This window comes from Heteronotia binoei, chromosome 16 (assembly GCF_032191835.1).
Source record: "Heteronotia binoei isolate CCM8104 ecotype False Entrance Well chromosome 16, APGP_CSIRO_Hbin_v1, whole genome shotgun sequence".
Taxonomy (NCBI): Eukaryota; Metazoa; Chordata; class Lepidosauria; order Squamata; family Gekkonidae; genus Heteronotia; species Heteronotia binoei.
The window spans coordinates 51,431,154-51,448,816 of record NC_083238.1 but is presented as its reverse complement, the minus strand read 5'-3'; the positions used below and the strand labels follow the sequence as shown (position 1 = coordinate 51,448,816).

Sequence of the window (17,663 nt, the reverse complement as noted above, 5' to 3'; positions counted from 1 at the left end):
CCTGTGCATTCCTGTTTTTAAAAAAGCCCCACTTCTCTCCAGTCACTTATTCCAGGAGCTATTTTGCCACACTGATTTCAACATTTTATCATGTTTTTTCTAGCAACTCAGACCAGCACAACATTTTGAAAAAAATAATAATAATTGGATTAAAACCTGCCCATAATCAACACGCTAAAGAAAAGAAAAAACCCAGAAAAAACATTGCCCTCTTTCTGATCTCAAGATAACAGATCTGGCCTGTGTTGTAGCCAGGACTCTTTCTGGTAGCAGGAACTCCTTTGCCTATTAGATCTAGGGTTACCAGGTCCAATTCAAGAAATATCTGGGGACTTTGGGGGTGGAGCCAGGAGCAAGGGTGTGACAAGCATCACTGAACTCCAAAGGAAGTTCTGGCCATCACATTTAAAGGGACCACACACTTTTTAAAATGCCTTCCTTCCACAGGAAATAATGAAGGATAGGGGCATCTTCTTTTGGAGTTCATAGAATTGGACCCCCTGGTCCAATCTTTTTGAAACTTTGTGGGGGGGGAGTATTTTGGGAAGAGGCACTGGATGCTATACCTCAAATTTGGTGCATCTACCTCAAAAAACAGCTCCCCGCTTCCCCCCGAGTCCCAGGTACTCAATTCTCCATTATTTCCTGTGGGAATAAGTCTCCATAGGGAATAATAGAGTTCTGAGCAGACATTTCCCTCCCCTCCCCTCGCTTTCTGATGACCCTGAAGCGGGGGGAGGGCCTCTGAACTGGGGGATTCCCTGCCCTCACCTGGGGATTAGAGTACAATCCGAGAGAGGTCACTATAATGGATAACACAACAAAAAATGCAAGCTAGTGACCAATTTACTAAGAAGTATATAGAAATCAGTCCAAATGTCCAAAACATGTATATTCAAGTCCCAAAGTAGTGTGGTGACAAGCCAATCGATTAAGTACTTGTTTCTTTCCATTCTTCATCAGAGCCGGGACCACTAACAAAAGAAAATATTATACAAAAATTCAGACACCACCAACCCTCTTCCAGTGAAAAAGTATATCATTCTTACATATTGATTCAATTATATGGATTTTTTACACAATTTTCAAAGAAGAGGGACGCAGAGGCCTCCGAACTGGGGGATTCCCTGCCCCCACCTGGGGATTGACAACCCTAATTAGGCCACACACCCCTGACATAGCCAACCTTCCTGCAGCTTACAGGGCTCTCAGTACAGGGTCTACTGAAAGCTGCAGGAGGATTGGCTACATTGGGAGGGGGGGTGGCCTAATAGGCAAAGGGGTTCCCGCTTTCCTGCTACAAAAAAGCGCGCCCTGGTTGTAACTCAAAGGGCCCATCAGAATGGCTGAGGTTTGATTTGCAAATCTGAAGATCCCCTCTTCCGTTTTTCAGCTAAGAGAAGTTCTCCAATCAAAAACCAGACTTTGACGTATGAATCTCCTAGTCTGGATGCTGGATGTATCGAGGTAAGGACTGAAACTAGGGAGTCTCATGGGAAGACCCTCTGTGAAGATGAGATGAGAGAATGGTAGCGGGGATGCGGTGACTTGCTTCAAGCTGAAAGCCTTGCCAGGAAAACATTGTCTTGATTATTTGCCTGCACTATATAGCGGTCCCAGTCTCCTCCAGGGACTTGGGATAAGTGACAGCATTTTGAACAAAAACTCCTTGGAAATATCAGCAGTATCTAAAATAACAAAAGCTAAAAAGCACCCATAACTGCATAACCTTGGACAATTGTGATAAAAAGAGGAGCTTGGGCTTTTAACTGAGTCTTCAAAGAAAAGCTAGATTTGGAGTCTGGTAGCATTTGAGTCCTGTAGCACTTAGAGACCAATGAAGCATTTGAGTCTGGTAGTGCTTAGAGACCAATGAGGGACTGGTAGCATTTGAGTCCAGTAGCACTTAGAGACCAATGAGGGTCCAGTAGCAATTGCGTTCGGTAGCACTTAGAGACCAATGAGGTTTTTTTGGGGGGGAGGTATAAGGGGAAGAGGCTGTGGCTCAGTAGCAGAGCATCTGCTTGGCATGCAAGAGGTCTCCAGCATCTCCAGTGAAAAGGGCCAGGTAGAAGGTGGTCTGAAAGATCTCAGCCTGAGCTAGGGTTGCCAAATCCCTCTGCCGCTAAGGCGGGGCATTTCTGAGTGACATCATCACACTGGGACATCATGCTGGGGATGTTCTAAGATTTGCAGTAAAACTTTATGGAACCATAGAGTTTTACCACGAATCCTAGAGCATCCCTGGCACGACATGCCTGGCACGATGATGTCACATCCAGGTCCCCCTAGTGACCTGCTCCATGCTGGCAGGTTGGGACCTCCAAACTGGGGGATCCCCCGCCCCTGGCGGGAGCTTGGCACCCCTAGCCTGAGCACCTGGTGAGCCACTGCCAACCTAAGTAGGCAATGCTGGCTTTAATGGACCAGGAATCTGACTCCGTATAAGGCAGCTTCAAGCTTACAAGAGTCAAAGTTCCCTTCATGAGGTATCTAACAAACTCCAGAGCTCATACTCCACAAATCTTGGGGCTTCTAGATTTGGATCTAGCTTGTCTACTGCAGACTAGTATAGCTATTGCCTGGAACTATTGTCAAGGAGGAGAATTTATAACCAGTCAATTGTTCCAATATGAACTCTTCCCTAGACACTTGGATTTCATTGAGAAATGATACCCTGTTCTAAATTATATGTCAACACATAATAGGTTTGTCAAGTCTAACTCAGAAAATACCTGGGGAGTTTGGGGGTGGGGCTGGGAGACTTTTTTACTGTGCAAAGACTTTTGAAAGGGCTGCAAAACAAACGGAGGCTGCTTCCCTTCCATTTCCCCCAACAGCCATGTTGTTCTGCAGGCTCACTCCGCCCCCACTCAGCCAGGCTCTGGAGATTTAAAGGCACACACACCTTTCAAAAAGCAATCCCTTCCCAAATTTTCTAAGCCTTCCAAGGTAAAAAGACAGATAGTGGCTTTGGGGGCGGGGCTTCTCCCTGCCAGCCAGCTGACTGGGGGTGGGAAGGAGCCTGCTAGACCACTAGGACCTGGGGATTGGCAAGAGTAATTGGACAGCCACTTGAGCGTGCAATCAAATGAAGAAGTGTCTGACAATCACTCTGACAGTGAAGTACTCAGAAGGACACCTGAGGATTTACGTCTTCTACTGAAGAGTGATGGTGCTAGTCATTATCAGTTTGAAGAGGAAGTGGTATGTACTTGATTATGTTTCTTTCTAAAAACGTCCACAGGGACTGCAGGTTGTGAGCGAAACAGCCCAGCCCGATTCCCTACCTCCTAAGCTAGCTGTTGCCGGTTGTCATCGTGGAAACTCCATTGATGGGAGCGTGTCCTCCCAAGCATCCCAGGAAAAGGCTCCTCCACATCCCAGGTAGAAGGCTGCTTTATTTTCAGATTTCTCGCTTGGTCACTGTTAATGATATGATAAAGTAGGGTTGCCAAGTCCAACCCCAGAAATATCTGTGAACTTTGGGGGTGGAGCCAGGAGACTTTGGGGGTGGAGCCAGGAGACACTGGGGTGGAGCTGGGGGGAGGGGGGAAACGGCGCCGGGGAGCATGGCGAGCTGCCCCGTCTCGGAGCGGGCGACACCACTGCGCAGCTGCTGCCTCTTCTCCGCTCGCCGTGGCTGCTCCTCCGAGATGGGCTCAGCCTGAGCCCATCTCGGAGGAGCAGCCACGGCGAGCGGAGAAGAGGCGGCAGCGGCGCGGCAGCCTCGCCCGCTCCGCTCCACCTCTGGGGTGGAATCGGAGGGGGGAGTAGAGGTGGGCCGGGGGCGTGGCGAGCCGTGAGTCTGGGTCCTAGAAGGGCCCGGATTCGCAGCTCGCCATGCTCCTGGCCTGCCCCCGCCCTTCCCTTCTTTGGTTTTGCCTGTGCTGCTGCTGCCTCTTGGCTGCTCCTCCGAGATGGGCTCAGCCTGGGCCCATCTCGGAGGAGCAGCTGCGGTGGGCGGGGAGGGGGCAGCAGCGGCGCGGCGGCCTCGCCCACTCCGGGATGGTGCGGCTTGCCATGCTCCCCGGTGCCGTTTCTCCCCTCCCACCACTTCCGTTTTTTTGGGGGGAGCAGGGGAAGAGGGTGGAAATCCTGGGGTCCCCTGCCAGGGCGGGAGGGTTGGGAAGCCTATGATAAAGTGATGAAGACAAAGAAATTATTGGTGTCTCTCTGCGGCATTGGTCTATAACTATTTCGTGCCCACAAGCACCCTTGGAATTCTGACACAACATGGTAGGCACAGTGAAAAAATGGCTGCCCTAAGCGGCCGGCACAGGAAGCCGAGCCAGCCACAAAATGGCTGCCTGAGCCTGCCTTCAGTCACACAGTGAAGATCCTTGTGTGGTGGTTTGTTTTCAGATTTCTTGCTTGCTCACTGTTAATGATATGATAAAATTATGAAGACAAAGAAAATGGTTGGTGTCTCTCTACCGAGTTGGTCTCCAACCGTTTCATACGCACAAGCACCTTTGGAATTCTGACACAGTAGAAGGTAGGCACAGTGACAAAATGGCTGCCATAAGCGGCTGCAACAGGAGGCCGAGCCAGTCACAAAATGGCTGCCCAGGCCTACCTTCGGTCACATTGTGAAGATCCTTGGGTGGTGATAGCAACTGTTCCCAAAGCAATGTTCTTTAAAAGCTGCATAGCCAATCAAATCTCCAGTAGCCAATCAAAAGCCTTGGGAGTAAAATGCTCCACTTGTCCCCACGAACTGCCTGAAAAGATTTGGTGGGCACCAGAAATGGTGTTGGACTCAGTGGTTGATAACACATGCCCTGCAGCAGGGGTGGCCAAACTTGCTTTACATAAGAGCCACACAGAATAAATGTCAGATGTTTGAGCGCTGAAAGACAGGAATGTCAGAGGAAGGAAGGAAGGAAGGAAGGAAGGAAGGAAGGAAGGAAGGAAGGAAGGAAGGAAGGAAGGAAGGAGGGAGGGAGGGGGGAGGGAGGGAGGGAGGGAGGGAGGGAGGGAGGAAGGAAGGAAGGAAGGAAGGAAGGAAGGAAGGAAGGAAGGAAGGAAGGAAGGAAGGAAGGAAGGAAGGAAGGAGGGAGGGAGGGAAATAAATGGGGGAGGAGGAAGAGATGTAAAGAAAACAACTTTAACTTGGAGAAGTGATTTAAAGAGACAAATGCCTGACTGTTGGGGGTGGGGGGCTTTAAGAGCCACACAATATGTGTGAAAGAGCCACATGTGGTTCTCAAGCCACAGTTTGGCCACCCCTTCCTCACAACATAGAGCCATGAAAACGTGGCTCCCACCAGGAGATCCTAATAAGTGAAGGACCCCTGCTTCACACTGGTGGAGGAAGGAAGGAAAGCTCTTCGTAGATCTCAGCATGCATACGGGAGTTTTTTAAAAACACCCTAAAACACCAATTTACCCCAAATTCAAAAATCAGATTTTGGCTTTAGTATTGAACTAAAGTGATTGTTCCTTTTTGTGGCTGTCGATTGTTTGGCAAGCAAGTTCAAGGCATCCAAGGAGGGAGGAATTGGGTTTTCAACAGCAGAAACTGAAGCAATCGGGGACCGAAACCGAGCCAGGCGGTTGCCATGACAATCGAGCTCCAGGCACGCTCTGTAGCCTGCGTCATTAATTTCTCTTCATTTGCCGAACTCATTGATCACTCTGAACTGAATGGGTGGCAGGAGGGGGAGGGGGAGCGCATGGGTTGCCTAGCAACAGTGCAGGAAGAAATACATGTTGTTTTGCTCCACTTTCTGAACCAGCCTCGGTGGAATTCTTTTTTTGCCCTTGAAGGCAAAATCAAATCTCAAACCCTACAACTTTTGGGTTGCAAAATAACCATCTGACTGGTTGAATGGGAGAGGGGGGGGGGCTGAAATTAGAGTTAAACAGACGTATTTAAAAACAAGCTCATTTAACAAAACTCAGGTTGTCTTTCTGATGGAGACATTTTTTTGTGCCTTTGGATATATAGTAAGGTTGCCAAGTCCAATTCAAGAAATATCTGGGGACTTTGAGGACAGAGCCAGGAGACCTCGGGGCCGGAGCCAGAGACATTGGGGTGGAGCCAGGAGCTAGGATGTGACAAGCATAATTGAACTCCAAAGGGCGTTCTGGCCATCAGATTGAAAGGGACTGCACACCTTTTAAATGCCTTCCCTTAACTGGAAATAATGGATAGGGGCACCTTCTTTGGGGGCTCATAGAACTGCACCCCCTGGTCCAATCTTTTTAAAACTTGGAGGGTATTTTAGGGAGAGGTCCTGGATACTATGCCACAAACGTGGTGCCTCTACCTCAGAAAACAACCCTCCAGAGCCCCAGATACCCACAGATCAATTCTCCATTATTTCCTATGGGAATGGGTCTCCATAGGGAATAATGGAGTGCCCAACAGACATTTCCCTCCCCCCCCCTTCCACTTTCTGATGACCCTGAAGCAGGGGGAGGGCCTCCAAACTGGGGGATTCCCTGCCCAACTGGGGATTGGCAACCCCAATGTATAGAGAGATAAACAGATCACCAGATTGCTAGCTAACTAGCTTAGCTCCAGAATGAAGCCTAAAGAAGCAGTCTCTCAAGTTCGTAGTTGTATTCTGAGTGCCTTGGATAAAACTGGCAGGGATCCATGAAAACACAAGCCCACAAGTGCACAGAAATCCCTTGGGAGAAGACTTTTCTCCCAAAGAGAAAATTTGGAACATATGAAGACATGAAGTTGGCTTATACCGAATCAGACCCTTGGTCTATCAAAATCAGTATTGTAGAATCATAGAGTTGGAAAGGACCTCCAGGGTCATCTAGTCCAACCCCCTCTACAATGCAGGAAACTCACAAACACCTCCCCCTAAACTCACAGGATCTGCATTGTTGTCAGGTGACCATCTAGCCTCTGTTTAAAAACCTCCAAGGAAGGAGAGCCCACCCCCTCCTGAGGAAGCCTGTTCCACTGAGGAACTGCTCTAACAGTCAGGAAGTTCTTCCTAATGTTGAGCCGGAAACTCTTTTGATTTAATTTCAACCCATTGGTTCCGGTCCTACCTTCTGGGGCCACAGAAAACAATTCCACACCATCCTCTGGATGACAGCCCTTCAAGTACTTGAAGATGGTGATCCTATCACCTCTCAGCCACCTCCTCTGGACCTGTTCCAGCTTGTCTATATCCTTCTTAAATTGTGGTGCCCAAAACTGAACACGATACTACCAGTCTACTCAGACTGGCAGCAGCTCTCCAGGGTCTCAGGCTGAGGTCTTTCACATCACCTAAGACCAGATCTTTTAACTGGAGATACTGGGGATTGAACCCGGGACCTTCTGTTTGCCGAGCAAATGATCTACCACTGAGCCGCAGACCCTCCCAATGGAGTAGCAGCTGTTTTGGTGGGGGGGAGGTCAGCTTTAACATATCACTTGCTTAGCAAAGGCTGAGATCAGTTTCAGCTTCCAGCATTACATAACTCACCCTTTTATGTTGATGACAGTCACAGACAGGAGTGGAATTCTAGCAGGAGCTCCTTTGTATATTAGGCCACACCCCACTGATGTAGCCAATCCTGCAAGAGCTTACCAAAAAAAAAGCCTTGTAAGCTCTTGGAGGACTGGCTACATCAGGGGTTTAGTGGCCTAATGTGCAAAGGCGCTCCTGCTAGAATTCCACCCCCGGTCACAGACAGTGGAAGGTGGCACCACAAGAAGACTGGTGCCTTATGGTGGTATTCAGCACCGGTGCCAGGCTATAAGGTGCCCCAGGTGAGGCCACCGCCACTCTCTGTTGTCCCCGCTACCCACAGGCAAAGCACATCCCCACAGGTACCCGGCCAGCTTCATCTCACCTCAGCCATTTTACCTGAGGGGCATCTGAGAGGCAGGGCGGAGTTCCCTTCCTCACCATGCCCCAGCACAGCACAGCCTGGCTGCATGTGCTGCAATCTGGATGCATGCCTGGAGGCACACGCGCACGCTGCCTTCACCTCTGCCACCACCTCCTTCTTAGGTGATTTCAAACACATGGAAGGGCACAGGTGAAAAGGCCTGCCAATCAGCTGATCATCGGGGCCTTTATCTGCAAGCAGGAAGAGCAGCGGCTCTCCCTTCCTCACTCACTGGCTCGCTCCTCCACTCACTGCCCTGGAGGGGGTGTGCCCATTTCGGCACTCTGCAGAGCTGTGGCTGTAGGCAACCACCGAAGGCCGCCTAATGGATGCGCCGGCCCTGGTGGTGTGGAACATACCTGACTATGAAGAAGACATTGGATTTATATTCCACTCAAGTGTCTGGTAGCAAGAACTCCTTTGCATATTAGGCTACACCTCCTGATGTAGCCAATCCTCCAAGAGCTTCCAGGGCTCTTCGTACCTACTGTAAGCTCCAGGAGGACTGGCTACATCATAGGGGTGTGGCCTAATATGCAAAGGAATTCCTGCTACAAAAAAAAGATATTGGATTTATATCCTGCCCTCCACTCCAAATCTCAGAGTGGCTCACAACCTCCTTTATCTTCCTCCCCCACAACAGACACCCTGTGAGGTGGGTGGGGCTGAGAGAGCTCTCACAGCAGCTGCCCTTTTCTGTATCGTTCCAATTTTAGTATACGTGCTGCCGAAGGACAACCTCTACCAGAGCTATGGCTGACCCAAGGCCATTCCATCAGGTGCAAGTGGAGGAGTAGGGAATCAAATCCGGTTCTCCCAGATAAGAGTCTGCACACTTAACCACTACACAAAACTATGAATAATCTTTTCTTCGATTTAAAAGAGCATAAGACACTATACCTAGTTACTGTCCTCTCTGGCCTCCTGACATTTCTGCAATCACACACACACATCTCCTCCCTGCTCCTTTTCTGTTCAAATAGCCTTGACAGGGAATCGGCCTGACTGATTCCAATAGGCCGCCGGGTGTTCAATGCAACACCTACCGATTACATGGTATCCCCTTGGACAAGGGGAAAGCTAATTAACTTCTTTAATGTATTTTTATGTAGTGTAGCCTTAGTAGAATATAGTCTTGATTAACTAAGGTATGAAGGATTGTAGATGAAGCTCTAACACGATAGCTATTTCTGGGCCCCTGCCAAAAGGGAAAGTGCGTTCTTGCTCTGTTCAGCCAGCACAGCTAAAACAGTCCTGTTTAGCATTTCAATTAGCCCTCCAAGGCTAGGGCTCCCAAGTTCCCTCCGGGGGCATGCCTGAAGCACATGTTCATTTCGCTTAATAGATTGACCCCTGCAGGGCAGGCCACCTAGTCTCGGTTTGGTTTCTTCCTGCCTGCCAGCTGCCCTCTGGGAAATTTTCTTGTAAACGAATGGGCCAATCCACCCCTGGGTACTGTTCTGTATTGATCCACAGCCCTGTCCTTGGTAAACCAGATATGAGTCTGGCAGCAATAAAAACATAAGAGAAGCCATGTTGGATCAGGCCAATGGCCCATCCAGTCAAACACTCTGTCACATGAGAACATAAGAGAAGCCATGTTGGATCAGGCCATTGGCCCATCCAGTCCAACACTCTGTGTCACATAAGAACAGAAGAGAAGCCATGTTGGATCAGGCCCATGGCCCATCCAGTCCAACACTCTGTGCCACATGAGAACATAAGAGAAGCCATGTTGGATCAGGTCAATGGCCCATCCAGTCCAATTCTCTGTGACACATAAGAAGATAAGAGAAGCCATGTTGGATCAGGCCAATGGCCCCTCCAGTCCAACATTCTGTGTCACATAAGAAGATAAGAGAAGCCATGTTGGATCAGGCCAATGGCCCATCCAGTCCAACACTCTGTGTCACACAGGGGCCACAAAAAAAAACACCAAGTGCCATCAGGAGGTCCACCAGTGGGGCTAGAAGCCCTCCCACTGTGCCCCCCCCAAGCACCAAGAGTACCTAGCACCACTGCCCTGGACCAACAATATGCTGTGGCTAATGTCCACTGATGGAGCTCTGCTCCATATGCTTATCCATTCCCCTCTTGAAGCTGTCTATGCTTGTAGCCGCTGCCACCTCCTGTGGCAGTGAATTCCACATGTTAATCACCCTTTGGGTGAAGAAGGACTTCCTTTTATCTGTTCTAACCCGACTGCTCAGCAATTTCATGGAGTGTCCACAAGTTCTCGTATTGTGAGAAAGGGAGAAAAGGACTTCTTTCTCTACCTTCTCCATCCCATGCATAATCTTGTAAACCTCTATCATGTCACCCTGCAGTCGACGTTTCTCCAAGCTAAAGAGCCCCAAGGCTTTTAACCTTTCTTCATAGGGAAAGTGTTCCAACACCTTAATCATTCTAGTGGCCATTTTCTGTACTTTTTCCAATGCTCTCTTTAGAAGCAAGCCCAGGACTGAGTCTGAGACTGTATAAAATGGAAAGTCTGGGTTTCGTGCTGAGCTGAAAGTGTCTATTTTTTAACAGGCATGTTTCATTAGTTAATGAATTGGTAGTAAAAAGGCCTAAATGATTAGATTATAGAGAGCCAGTTCGGTGTAGTGGTTAAGTGTGTGGACTCTTATCTGGGAGAACAGGGTTTGATTTCCCACTCCTCCACTTTGTCACGTTCTGAGGGTGCAGGCAGGCAGGAGTCCAAAGCCAGTCCGAGGTCAAAGTCCAGGAAGTCAAGCAGGAGCCAAGTCAACAATGCAGAATCACAAACCAGAATCAGAATTCAATGTCCAAAAGCCAAAAGGTCAGGGTGCCAAGGAAATCAAGCAGGTCAGCATCAGGAAGGAGCATGGATGCAAGCCAGAGAATAGACTTGCTGCTTCCACAAGGTTACCAGGTCCTGGGTGGGAGCTATATGGGAGTCTCAATCAGGCTGCTCCCTGGGTGGCAGTGACTGTGCTAGAACTCAGGGCTGAGAGACCTGAAGCATCGGTGTGCCTCATGTCTTCACTCTGAAAGTTCTTTCCGGAGCCTGCTTCAAACTCTTTAGATGGGAGGAGGAGAGCTTGGAGGAGATTGATCATCAACAGCTGACACTGGTGCCTGGAGAGTGATTGATGGGCCAGCTGCTGTTTGTTCAGCTGAGGAACTTGCTGGCAACTCTTCCATGTCCGTTAACCCTTCCAGCTCCTCCTCGTCCGGGCTCATGATAAACTTGCACCTGCTGGAATGGCTTTGGGTTATCCATAGCTCTAGCAGAAGTTGTCCTTGGAAGAGCAGCTGCTGTGAGAGCCCTCTCAGCCCCACCCACCTTACAGGGTGTCAGTTGTTGGGGGAGAAGACATAGGAGATTGTAAGCACCTCTGAGTCTCTGATTCAGGGAGAAGGGTGGGGTATAAATCTGTAATTCTTCTTCTTCCCTGAACAAGGATATTTAGAATCGATAGTGTTGACGCAAACAGCAAATGCACATACTGAGTGTCGAGCTGTAATGTGTCTAAAATGCTTTCCTTCCCACCCACTAAACATAAAGTATTTGTCTGAAATTCTGTCAAGAGAAACCGTTATCTTTAGGAGAACAAAGTTTGAGTCCAGTGGCACCTTTAAGACCAACAAAGTTTGATTCCTAGTATAAGGTTTTTTTGTGTGTGGAGCTTTTTTTTGTAGCAGGAACTCCTTTGCACATTAGGCCACACACCCCTTGATGTAGCCAATCCTCCAAGAACTTGATTCTCCATTATCCCATTCCAATTCTGTTATTTTATGCACTCCTAAGTGAGTTCTGGCTGTTACATTTAAAGGGACCACATTTCTTTAAATGTCTTCTTTTGGGGCTCATAGAACTGGACACTCCGGTCCAATCTTTTCGAAACTTGGGGAGGGGGGTTGCAGAGAGGCACCAGCACCTATGCTGAAAATTCAGTGCCTTTACCTCAAAAAACAGCCCCCCAGAGTCCCAGATACCCACAGATCAATTCTCCATTGTATCCCATGGGGATCAATCTCCATAGAACATAATGAAGCACCTAGTGGCCATTCCCATCCCACCTTCACTTTTGGATAGCTCTGAAGCAGAGGGAGGAGCTCCAAACCAGGCAATCTCCACCCTCAACTGTGGAGAGGCAATACTAAATTGCATACACAGTAATGACAAGTGAATCATTCCAATCAGTGAAGAAATCAGAGGAGCCAGGATGTATCTAGCTAAATCCTCTGTACGGTGCTTTCCTTTATAATTTCTGACAGGGTGTCTTTGGTGATCCCACCATGCCAGAAGTCACGGTATGCCACCTACTTTGACGTGGCGGTGTTGCGCTGCCTGCTTCAGCCCCATTGGTCCGAGGAAGGCACTCAGTGGTCCCTGATGTATTACCTCCAACGGCTCCGCCACATGTTAGAGGAGAAGCCGGAGAAAGCCCTGGAACCGGAAGTCCCACCATTGCCAAGACCCCGCAGTAGCTCCATGGTGGCTGCAGCTCCATCGTTGGTGAACACTCACAAGACCCAGGTAAAGACAATTTTGGGTCCCACCAGCATATGGGCATATGCGTAAAGTACGCGGAGGCTGGGGGGCTCCAGCCCCCCCGGGATTTTCCCACCTCGGGCTAAGCCCCCGCCGGGCAATCAACACAGGACTTGGAGCTTCAAAGGCTGTGTGTGATTTTCTCTCTGAGCTTTGGAGTCAATTAATGACTTTATGAACGACTTAATGACTTTACAACCCAAGCTTAGCTCCTTAGAAATGCTAATTGAGCTTCCTGTCAATCTTCAGCTACAGACGTCCTTCAGTACAAAAAGAAGTCACAGCCCTCATATTCCAAATTAGCTGAGGCTGCTGTGCAGAGGAAGACAGTGGCAAACCACTTCTGCTTGTCTCTTGCCTTGAAAGTCTCATGAGGTGGAAAAAACGATGAACCAATCAGCCTTGGATAGGGCAGCAATTGTCAAGATAATAGTGACACTCCTTCCCCCTCCACTTTTAATGTACCAACAGTCAGACTGCAGGCTCTCTTTGGTGAATTTAAAATACTTGCTTGGTTCCAATTTACATTGGGGGGAAAGTGAGATTGAGTGCGGCCATGAAGATTAGAGGCCTTTAAGAAAAAAATTTGAGGCCAGTGGCACCTTTAAGAACCAACCAAGTTTTAATCCGGGCATCAGCTTTTGTGTGCATGTACACTGTTTCATTTAAATTGCACACACACTTATTTTAGAGAGCCAGTTTGGTGTAGTGGTTAAGTGTGCGGACTCTTATCTGGGAGAACTGGGTTTGATTCCCCACTCCTCCACTTGCACCTGCTGGCATGGTCTTGGGTCAGCCATAGCTCTGGCAGAGGTTGTCCTTGAAAGGGCAGCTGCTGTGAGAGCCCTCTCCAGCCCCACTCGCCTCACAGGGTGTCTGTTGTGGGGGAGGAAGGTAAAGGAGGTTGTGAACCACTCTGAGGGTGTTTTCGCACTCACGTTTTACTGGTGCCACGACCCTCCTGACGCCGGCGAATCTGCATGGATTTCGCACCAGAAGCGCCGGCGCTCCCAGAAGCGCCGGCTACTTCCGTCGCTAAGCCAGCGCAAACATTTTCCTGCATCTTTGCGATTTCCGTTTGCGCTGGCTTAGCGACGGAAGTAGCCGGCGCTTCTGGGAGCGCCGGCGCTTCTGGTGCGAAATCCATGCAGATTCGCCGGCGTCAGGAGGGTACTCGCGCCAGTAAAACGTGAGTGCGAAAACGGCCTGAGACTCTTCGGAGTGGAGGGCGGGATATAAATCCAATATCTTCTTCATCTTCTTCTATTTTATCTGACATGAGCCTTTTTTTTTTTGCTATTAATCATTGATCTTATTTATTGTTTTGCTTCCGTTGGTTTTATGATGTGAGCCATCCTGAGCCCATTTTGTGGGCAGGGCAGGATATGTTGAATACATGAAATGAAATGAAAGTTTGATTTCTGAGTATAAGTGAAAACTGAATGATTTAGGTGTCAAGCCCCGGTAGCAGCAGCAGCAGCTGTAAACTGTAGCATATACTGAACCCAACATATAGTTGGTAACAGCCAGTTTGGTGCAATAGTTAAGTGTGCAGACTCTTATCTGGGAGAACCGGGTTTGATTCCCCACTCCTCCACTTGCAGCTGCTGGAATGGCCTTGGGTCAGCCATAGCTATCACAGGAGTTGGAAGAGCAGCTGCTGTAAGATCTCTCTTAGCCCAACCTACCTCACAGGGTGTTTGTTGGGGGTGGGGGGAAGGTAAAGGAGATTGTGCTTCAGGGTCATCAGGGGAAATGTTCCCCTAAAGCTTTTCTGTATTGCCTTTCACTGTCAAATTTGTGACCATTAGTTTGTCCTATGTACATGATATGTGTATTTGCAGATCTTAAAGTGACTATTCTAAAAGTGAATTTCAAAAACAGGACACAGCAAGAGACCTCTGAGATACCGCTATAACCACTGGCCAACTCCCACCTTCTTCTGGATTTGGCCCGGTCCATGGGCATTGTTTGGGGGGGGGGTGCTCCCTAAATTTATGGGGAGGGAGCTTCTCCATAAACTCATAGGTAGTGATAATGGAGACCCCTCCCTGTGATGTCACTGGATCCTCCCTATGATGTCACTGGATCAAATGTCTCTGGCTGGGCCCCAGCCTCCCCCCCCCCCAGGAAATTGAAAAGTCTACGCCCCTTAGGGTTGCCAAGTCCAACCCCAGAAATATCTGGAGACTTTGGGGGTGGAGCCAGGAGACACTGGGATGGAGCTAGGGGGAGGGGGGAAACGGCGTCGGGGAGCATGGCCAGCCGCCCCATCTCGGAGCGGGCGAGGCCGCTGCCGCCTCTTCTCTGCTCGCCGTGGCTGCTCCTCAGAGATGCACTTACTAGCCAATGCAGCTGCACTTACTAGCCAATGGACAAGGTAGGTGGGGAGGAAGAGGAGCAACCCTCAGAAAGGTTCGGGAGCTATGCTCCTGTGAGCTCCTGCTGAATCTGAGGCCTGCTCCTGGGCATCTCTAGATGCAACTTTTAGCTCAAAGGCAATCTCAAATTTAGGGTTGCCAACTCCCCCGCAGCCTGCAGCGGGGGACTTTTTCATGCGCGCTATGTGCACACGGTGCAATGAAGTTGTTTGCAAGTGACGCCATTGCGCCGGCGACGTCACGCACGACTGCTCTGTTAGCTTCTGGGAAAACTCTATGGTTTTCCCAGATGTTCTAGCTATTTGGGAGGAAAACTCTATGGTATCATAGAGTTTCCCACCCAAATTTCTTGAGCGTCTGGGAAAACCATAGTTTTCCCAGAAGTTCCTAGAGCGTCCGGCACGCAATTTCACTGGCGAGATGATGGCACTTGTACGTGATGTCATCATGCTGGCGACGTTGGGAGTGGATCCCCCCACCGGCCCTGCGGAAGAACCCCCGCCCGGGAGCTTGACAGCCCTACTCAAACGATTGTCTTGGGCAGACTATAAAAATGTATCTTTAAAATTGATTTATTGTGTTGTTTTTAACTGGTATATCGTTTTAATATATGTTGTACATTGCCCTGAGGCCAGTGCAAGCTGAAACAGGATGATGAATTAAGTTGAATTATTATTATTAATAATAGTAATAGCCAAGTGCAGTCTTGAGCAGGGGTGTCAAACTCATTTGTCATGAGGGCCGGATCTTCACCTTGCTGGGCCAGGCTATATGTGTCATAAAATGTAATGCCAGCTAAGGGAGATATAAACTTTATAAAGGACACAGACAAACACACACACTCAGCCTAATCCATCTCACTGGCTTGTTGAGCCTTAGCCAACAGAAGGAAGAGAGGCTTGGCTCAGTAGTTCTGCTGTGCAATTGAGAGAGCCTGGTAAAGCTAGCACTCCTTCCCCCACCTCCTTCCCAAGGGAAAAGCTTTGCTCTGTAGCTCCTGTGCGATTGAGCAAGCCTGGCAAAGCAAGCTGTGATGCAGAAGGAAGCCAGAGAGAGGGAGAAGGAAGCAGATGACAGTGAGTTGCTTGCGGGTTTGATAAGAGCCCTCCAGGGGCCTGATTCACCATGTTTGACACCCCAGCTCTAGAGAGTGGGAATCGCACAACAGTGCAACAGCTCTTGCAAGTTTGGGCATATATTTTCTGTCTTACTATGTGGCTGCAGGATCTCACCATGAAATGCAACGAAGAGGAGAAATCCCTCAGCACGGAAGCGTTTGCCAAAGTGTCATTAACAAACTTGCGCCGGCCGGCTGTTCCAGACCTCTCCTCAGATTTGGGAATGAACATTTTTAAGAAGGTGAGTTGAAGTATTGTGTGCAAAATTATACTAGTGATCTCTGACTGTTCGTACACTCCAGACCTGTGGCGGGGCTTGGTTTGGAGCTCATCAGAAGTGGGGCAGGCCCCAGAAGTTACAGATGACATTGTAGGGACGCGTGATGAAACATTTTACCCTTGTCAGAAGCCTCCCAAGAAATCTTTCCCTTTCCTCAAAATGTCTCTTTTGCTCTGTCCCTCAGCCCCAGGGACCAAAAAACCCTCCCCTGCCAAAGCTGTAAGGGAAAACACAGTACAATAAGGAGACTCACGGAGAGGTTGAAGGGAGGAAAAAAAACGTGATGTAATAACAAATTAATGACAAAATTCAGAAGATTTTATTACAGAACCTTTTTTAAATCATGTACTTAATACGCTCTATTCATATCATAATTTCAATGGGTGAAAAATTTCAAAACTTAATGCACCTAAAGCCAACATACAATGCTTCGCCAAAGTTGATTTCACCCCAAAAAGTACTTAGTGCAAAAAAAAAAAAGGTACTTGTATTATAAAATGCCATAGATAATCTCATAGTCCATTTCCCGAAGACTTGTGTTATTGTTTGTGTTATTGCACATTGCTGTGACGTGAAAATTGAAAGGACTTTGGATGGTGTAGTGGTTAAGTGTGCGGACTCTTATCTGGGAGAACCAGGTTTGATTCGCCACTCCTCCATTTGCACTTGCTGGCATGGCCTTGGGTCAGCCATAGCTCTAGCAGAGGTTGTCCTTGAAAGGGCAGCTGCTGGGAGAGGCCTCTTAGCCCCACTCACCTCACAGGGTGTCTGTTGTGGGAAGGAAGATAAAGGAGATTGTGAGCCACTCTGAGACTCAGAGCGGAGGGTGGGATATAAATCCAATATCTTCATCTACCTCACAGGGTGTCTCTTGGGGGGGGGGGAGGAAGGAAAAGGAGATTGTGAGCCGCTCTGAGCCTCTTCGGAGTGGAGGGCGGAATATAAATCCAATATCTTCATCTTCTTCTTTCTTTGAGAGAGATTGGAAATAGCGCGGCAAGCTACAAGCTGGTACCAGGCTTTATCAGAGGTAGATACTGTGGAATCTTCGTGGATTCAAGAATAGGGAAGAGTTCAGAATTGCCGCCCCTGGGGCCATATTGCACTCTCTTCTTTCCATCTCGAGGCATTTCCTTCTACTTTGTTGTTTTTCTTCCTCCAGTTCAAGAGTCGCAAAGAGGACCGCGAGCGCAAGGGCTCCATTCCTTTCCACCACACAGGGAAGAAGCGGCAGCGGAGGATGGGCATGCCTTTCCTGGTCCACGAGGACCACCTGGACGTCTCCCCCACTCGCAGCACTTTCTCCTTTGGCAGCTTCTCGGGGATTGGCGAAGAGAGACGGGGGATTGAGCGAGGAGGCTGGCAGACCACCATTTTAGGTGACTTGGCGAACTCCCAGGGCTTTTTTTCTTTTTGTAGCAGGGACACCTTTGTATATTAGGCCACACCCCTCTGACGTAGCCAATCCTCCAACAACTTACAGGGCTCCCAGTACAGGGCCTGCTGTAAGC

At 48.9% G+C, this 17,663-nt stretch overlaps 1 protein-coding gene across 1 annotated transcript in view; it reads left to right on the top strand.

The window, feature by feature from the left end:
• Positions 1-17,663, top strand: part of UNC80 (unc-80 homolog, NALCN channel complex subunit) — a 219,538-nt gene that overhangs the window by 21,021 nt on the left and 180,854 nt on the right. Inside the window, exons 6-10 of the mRNA XM_060257048.1 lie at positions 1,394-1,467; positions 3,248-3,387; positions 12,097-12,358; positions 15,979-16,113; positions 17,315-17,531. Of these exons, the coding sequence (XP_060113031.1) occupies positions 1,394-1,467; positions 3,248-3,387; positions 12,097-12,358; positions 15,979-16,113; positions 17,315-17,531 (828 nt within the window). The remainder of the gene's footprint in view (positions 1-1,393; positions 1,468-3,247; positions 3,388-12,096; positions 12,359-15,978; positions 16,114-17,314; positions 17,532-17,663) is intronic.